Source organism: Magnolia sinica, chromosome 17 (genome assembly GCF_029962835.1).
Source record: "Magnolia sinica isolate HGM2019 chromosome 17, MsV1, whole genome shotgun sequence".
Classification (NCBI taxonomy): domain Eukaryota; kingdom Viridiplantae; phylum Streptophyta; class Magnoliopsida; order Magnoliales; family Magnoliaceae; genus Magnolia; species Magnolia sinica.
The window spans coordinates 62,608,337-62,615,497 of NC_080589.1; the positions used below are offsets into that span (position 1 = coordinate 62,608,337).

Below are 7,161 nucleotides of genomic sequence, written 5' to 3' on the forward strand. Positions count from 1 at the left end.
TTGTCTAGTGCTCCCTTGGGTGCTACCTTCGAATTATTCTTGCTAGCAAGTTAGCTTCTAATTTGATTTTCTTTTCTTTTCTTTGATTTGCTTCGAATTACCTTCAAAGTATTATATATTTTAAACTCATTCTTTTACTTTTCATAATACATTAGTATATATAAGGAAAATGATTACAATTCCTAGAAGGTAAATTTTTTATTTGGCTTGAAAAGCTTCCTTTAGAAGATAATCACCACACAAGAAAATTTCTTTATTCTTTCAAATACTTTATTACATATAGATTTCGACCACCAACTCTTAAATACTATATTTTTTATAAACATCGATTCCAGATACTAAATTATGTACATATCATAACAAGAAAAACAACTTATCTATGCTCGATGATTTTCATACAATAAACATGCAGTAATAATGTACATGCCACCACATACCCACAAACTTGGTGATTTTCATCCACCCAACTATACCTTCAGATCCATCAGTTGACGGAACGTAAGTGCATGGAATGGCTGTAGCGAGAAAGAAGGCCCACCAATGGATAGCTCCTGAGCCACATGTTGCATGGTTGGCCGAGAGTCTGGATCTGGCTGAATGCATGCAAGAGCAATGCATACCACAAATAAGACTTGCTGTGCAACATCAGTCATCGGATCTGAGAGACGCTGGTCCAACATATCTTTTATCAGTGTATCTTGTCTACTTGATGATGACAAAGAGGAGATGAGCTCCCCAGGATGACTTCCCATCATCACTTCAAGTGCCACAACACCAAAGCTATATACGTCGCATTTTTCAGTCACCCTCATTGTATATGCAAGCTCTACAAGAAAGAATATCATCAGTCGTGTTCTTTTCACTTTGTTAATCATCAATAGTTAAACTCTTAATCATATATCGAAGCTCACTTGGGTTTCTTGAGTTAGGTTTCATATCTTGTAGGTTTTTGTGCTTGCTAACCCTAAGGCATCTCTACAAAGATGTGTTTAGTACATTTGGGAGGTGAATAAGATGGGACAGACTTTCGGATGATCTTGCTAGAAAAGTCGGGATGGTCCACTCACCAGGCATGCCACATATATACATTAAGTGCATATTGTTGGGTTTTTTTTACCCCCTTGAAACTATCTTATTGTTTTCACGTGGTGGTGGGCTGCCCAATAAGTAGACCAGTATAATCATAGTGTCAGGTCACCTGAAATGTATGAACCAGAGTGTAATGGTGCACGTATAGGCATCATTGTAGCTACACATTTCATTGGCAAGGATTGGGTGATATGGGCATTGTTTCCTAATATTAAAATGGATTTAGCATAATTATTTGTATCAATATTCTGGACTGACAAACCAAATCTCACACACACACACACACACACACACACACACACAGAGAGAGAGAGAGAGAGAGAGAGAGAGAGAGAGAGAGAGAGAGAGAGAGAGAGAGAGAGAGAACTATGGGAAGCAAAGGAAACAAGCAATTAACATTTTCCACCAAAAAGTTTCTATGATATTCAGATCAGGTTGAAGTCACTAACCAGTGGGACCCATAGTTCTAATATCCAAACCATTTGATAGATTATAGGATGTGGTTAAGTTAGTTGAGCAAATGTGAATTATAGGTTAGTTTTACCATGAAGCCACATTATCTCCGCTATGCATAATGTAACAATGATGGATCTCAAGCGCTGCAAAGGAAAAACCATTCTTACATTATCTTCAATTACACGGTTGTATTAGCTCTAAATATTCATAACGTTGACTACCCTTTCGGCTATTGTTAAAATAAATAAATAAATAATCCTATTTTTAAACATTTTCTACAAACATGGCAATATTTTGCACCATAGTCATTTTAACGTTGATTGTTTGATACAATTACATATTAGCTACTGTATTTTCAAAAGACAGTACTTCCCTTCTTTTAAAAAATTTGTTTTTTTTTTTCATGCCTCTCTCTCACCATGGATGCATGGGTTGATCATCCAAGCCCTGCGTCCATGGGGGCAAACTGCTTATTGATAATTGTATCATTTTCTGAGCTATTGAATAATCCTATCCGTCTGATCTTCCAACTTTAACTGAAAAGTCAACGGATCAATGATATTGACTGATTCCCCGTGAAACATCTCACTGATTCCTGTGAGTCTTGCTGCAGATGGTTTTCATGATTGTGAGGCCCACTGTGATGTTTGAGAGAATCCACCCCATTCATAAGTTTGACCATGTGATTTTTACTTATGACCATGTGATTTTACTTAGTAGACCTAAAGATGAGGTCGATCAAGGACTCAAGTGGGCCAAAAACCGAAAAACAATTGACCATTAAAAGCCGTTTGTAAAGTTTTCTTATTGTGAGACCTACATATGCATTCAATCAGCCTCTATTTTGAGCCCACAATTTGCTTGGATTTCAGACTAACGTCCTAAAATGAGATGGTGAAATGGTGGACGGTTTGGATTTGCAACAAGCATCACGAAAATGGGCCCCACCAAGATTTAACAGATCATGATAACCATTGACGCCTCGCCTCAGTGTAACATTTCATTGGACTTGAATTGCGTAATGTATAACACAACACCTTAGTTATGAACATGTTTGCATGATGGGAGATGGTTGCCGTGATTATGGGTCCCACCATGTTCTTTGCGATAAATCTGAGCCACCCACCATTTCCCTCATATGATTTTAGGGCTTGGTCTCAGAAATGATCTAGATGCAAAGCTCGGGTGGGCTAAATGACAAGTATAGGTGTCATGAGGCAAATAAATTTTAGATCAGGTATAAATGACTTCCTGAACAGTTGGAAATGTCGTTTCAACAGTTTTGATAGCCTAAAAATAAAAAATAAACCATTAATAATTTCAATGGTAATAAACAACCAACTTACTTTTTCCTGTCACGGGACCTGCGTTAGAACTGCTTGATTTTTTTGCCCATGTCCTAAAATGAGATGGCAAAAATAGTGGACTTTTTCCTATTGTGGGACTTACCTATGCTTTGGATTTGAGACAAGCATCATTGTGGGGTCCACACGTTAGTTCAGTGTTAGTATGAAATATATATAGGTTATAATCATTGAGTTTGTTTGAAAACAGGGGATAAACGACTTTTTTTTATTATAAATGAGATAATGACTGGTTCATCAGTAATCCTTTAATTAAAGTCAAACAAGGGGGCTTTCGGACTATATTTTGAAAGTGTAAGTGGGTTTTTGGAAAGAGTTTAAAAGCAAGCTCAAGGATATGCAGGTGTACCTCAAAACTTCTAACTTTTAACCAAATAAATTTAAGGATTGGAATAATATCCCTGGTATGTTTCTTTGCAAGGCCTGTTATAACTGTCCAATTAGAGAATCTTTGAGGAAAGAGAGCATTTTCAGATACAATTTTTCTCATATTCCAGTTGCCCTGGATTTCCACATCCGGCAACAATATGCTAACATATGCACAAACTTTATAACATATAAGTGCCAACCAAAAGATAGAAAAGTTTATGAAAAATAAAGACCAATTACTAATAAAACTATTAAAGCGTGGAGAATGTACTAGCAACTAACCTGGAGCTATGTATCCGCAAGTGCCTGCGAGTGTAGTCCAATTTGAGGAATCAGGTATTAGCAATCGTGCAGTTCCAAAGTCAGAGACACTAGCTTCAAGTTCTGAATTCAACAGAACATTATTGCTTGATAGGTCTCGATGGACAATCGGCAGAGTACAATCATGGTGCATGTAAGATAAAGCATGGGCCACACCTTTGATAACCTTCACCCTTAGAGTCCAGTTTAATTGTGCAGCTCCTTCCTCGTTGCTTAGGATGCTTGCCAAGCTTCCCCTTTCCATATACTCATAGACTAGAAATGAGAATCGAGCATGAGAACAGAAGCCATATAGCTTTACAATGTTGCGATGACGGATTTCTGTTAATGCTTTTATCTCATTCCTAAAACTTCTTTGATCGGATTGATTCCCACCTTCGAGTGGGTGAAGTTTCTTCACAGCTACTACCTGGCCCGCTGGTAGATTTGCTTTGTAAACTTTCGCATAACCTCCAGTTCCAATACAATATTTTTCTTCAAAACCCTCTGTCGCCTCCACAATGTCTTCAAATGTGGCAATCCCATCATAATTCCATGTTGAAAATGTATTTCCTCCGCTCCTTTCAAGAACCACTTTCTCTATTCTTCTTCTTCTTCTTTGATAATAAATGGAAGAAATTATGCCAACGATTGCAAATAAAAGAAACAATACTGAGAAGAGAAGAATAACGAGGATCACAACTTTGTGGCCTTTCCTTGCATCGCCATGACTTATTGAAGAGGCATTGCAAGGTTGCAAACCTTGTACTTCACCACACAAGCCCTTATTATTTATAAATGCCTCTGTAGGAAACTTTTGAAAGTTTTTGCTGTTGGGAACAGGACCTTCCAAAGAATTGTATGAAAAATCAATAGATTGCAAGCTGACCATTCCTTCAAAAGAAGGCGGAATGGAACCTGACAGCAGGTTGTGAGAGAGGTTTAAAATTTCCAGACCAACCAATTTCGCGAGTTGTGGAGGTATCTTTCCATTGAGGGAGTTATGACTTAGATCTAGTAATTCCTGTAGGAATACTAGGTTACCAATCTGAAAAGGAATGCTTCCATTCAAAACATTTTCACTCAATTTTAGATAATGGAGTTTGGAGCAATCCCCTAACTGAGGTGGTATTGGACCAGTTAGGTGATTTATTGACAGATCCAGAATCTCCAAATTGGATAGTTTTCCAATCTCTTGTGGTAACTGACCAGAAAGCTGGTTATCATTTAAAGTCAAGTTGTACAAAAAAGGGAGCCTTCCAAATTCCTTTGGAATCTCTCCTACTAGATGGTTCGAAGAAAGACCAAGCACTTCTAGCTGCATCAATTGCCCAATCTCTGGAGGAATTCTACCGGTGATCATGTTCCCGGAGAATTGTAGCTTTGTCAAGTTTTGGCATTCTCCCCAGTTTGGTGAGAGTTCACCAAACAACATGTTGTTGCTGACGTCCATGTATCTGAGATGTGGGTATATACCAAAGGCTTCTGATACATTTGCAATGAGTCGGTTTCCATTGAGTCGCACTCTTGTTAAGCTAGTGCAGTTTCTGAAGCTTCTCGGGATCTCACCAGTGAAATGGTTGTTTGCCACAGTGATTTTTTCAAGAGATCCACCCTGGCATAACTGAGGTAAGTAGCCGGAAAAGTTGTTGCTATCCAAGTAGAGTTCAGAAAGATTTGTCATGTTTGTCATTTCATGTGGCAAGGAACCAGATAATTGACAGTAAATAAGGGACAAAAAAGTAAGTTTGGTCAACTTTCCTAAAGTGGAAGGGATAGAACCTGTTAGAAGGTTAGTGGACAAGTCAAGCTCCTTGAGATTCACGAGATTCCCTATTTCCGGTGGAATTGAACCAGAAACTTGGGTTTTGTGGAGATAGAAAAGTGCGAGGTTGCTCAAATTACCTAAAGTAGGAGGGATAGGACCAGTCAGATTGTTACTGTACAATTCGAGGTCATTGAGACTCATTAAATTCCCGAGTTCCGGAGGAATGGAACCAGAAATTTGATTCTGAAAGAGGTGGAGGAGAGTCAGCTTGGTCAAGTTTCCTAAAGTGGAAGGGATAGAACCTGTTAGAAGGTTAATGGACAAGTCAAGCTCCTTGAGATTAGCCAGATTCCCTATTTCTGGTGGAATTGAACCAGAAACTTGGGTTTTGTAGAGATAGAAAAGTGTAAGGTTGCTCAAATTACCTAAAGCAGGAGGGATAGGACCAGTCAGATTGTTACTGTACAATTCTAGCTCATTGAGACTCATTAAATTCCCAAGTTCTGGTGGAATTGAACCAGAAATTTGATTCTCAAAGAGGTAGAGGGCAGTTAGCTTTTTCAAGTTCCCTAAAGTGGAAGGGATCGGGCCAGTTAGTTTGTTTGTGCACAATGCCAACTGAACCAGATCTTGTAGATTCCCTATTTGTGAAGGAATGGAGCCAGAGATTCGATTTTGGTATAGGTACAAGATGGAAAGCTTTGTTAGATTTCCTAAAGTGGAAGGGATGGAACCATCTAGATGGTTAGTGGACAAGTCCAGCTCAGTCAAGTTCACAAGATTCCCTATTTCCAGAGGTATTGATCCACTTATTTCATTTGAAGACAGATTCAGGTACGTGAGTTTGTAAAGAAGGTCAAGATGGACTGGAATGGTTCCGATGAGTGTGTTGTTGCTGAGATCAAGATGGAGGAGGTTTGGAAATGACGGGAAACTCAGGTTATCGAGCTTACCTTGCAAGCCCACACTCGGTAAGCGTATCTCTGTCACGCTTCCAAGGCTGTTGCATGAGATCCCAGTCCAGTTGCATGAAGAGATTGTGTTGGTGGTAGAATTAGCAGAAGGAAGCGACCATGAATGGAGAGCTTGTGCTGCAGAGAGGCTGGCTTTCCATTTCATGAGAGCGTCTACTTCAGAGAGTGCGGATGATGGTGCTGCTGTTGCAAATGATGTTGCATGGAAAGAAAGAAAGGGTAGGAAAAAAAGGAGAAAAGAAAGGGAGAGAGATTTATGTATGGCCATGGTTGATGTTGCTTATGGTATGATACGAACTTACGATGGATGGGTATTTATAGGAGAAGGTTGATGCTAAGCATAGCTTCTCTTATTCTTACGAGATATTAAGCCTAATGAGTTACTCGGTGGGGTCCACTATGATTTATGAATTTTATCGATTACGTCAATCCATTTTACGAGGTTATTTTAGTTTTTGATCCGAAGAATGAATTATATCTAGAGCTCAAGTAGAACACACCGTACAAAACAGTGTAGAATGAACGGCTGGCGCCGTTGAAAATTTCTTGGGCCAACAGAAGTTTTGGATACAGATGATAATTGTTTTTTCCTTCGTCCTATGTCTGTGTGATCTTATGAACAGGTTGGATGACAAATAAACATCACCTTGGGCCTTAGAAAGGTTTCAACGGTGGAAATTATTATTCCCACTGTTTCCTGTGGTATGATCCACTTGAGCGTTGGATATACTTCAATTTTTGTATCAACCACTAAAATGAGCTGGAACAACGGACGGACGGCGTGGATGAACCATATATACATCCGTGGTGGGCCCAATAGTATTCACTCAGTACGATAAAA

General features: G+C 39.0%; 1 protein-coding gene across 1 annotated transcript; it reads right to left on the minus strand.

The window, feature by feature from the left end:
* Positions 1-232: 232 nt before the first annotated feature.
* On the minus strand, positions 233-6,633 carry LOC131230663 (probable leucine-rich repeat receptor-like protein kinase At1g35710). Its single transcript, XM_058226562.1, has 2 exons — positions 3,561-6,633; positions 233-826 (listed from the first exon to the last, which is right to left on the minus strand). The coding sequence occupies exons 1-2, from the start codon at positions 6,586-6,588 to the stop codon at positions 468-470; spliced, it is 3,387 nt and encodes a 1,128-aa protein (XP_058082545.1). The 5' UTR covers positions 6,589-6,633; the 3' UTR covers positions 233-467.
* Between the last annotated feature and the right edge of the window lie 528 nt (positions 6,634-7,161).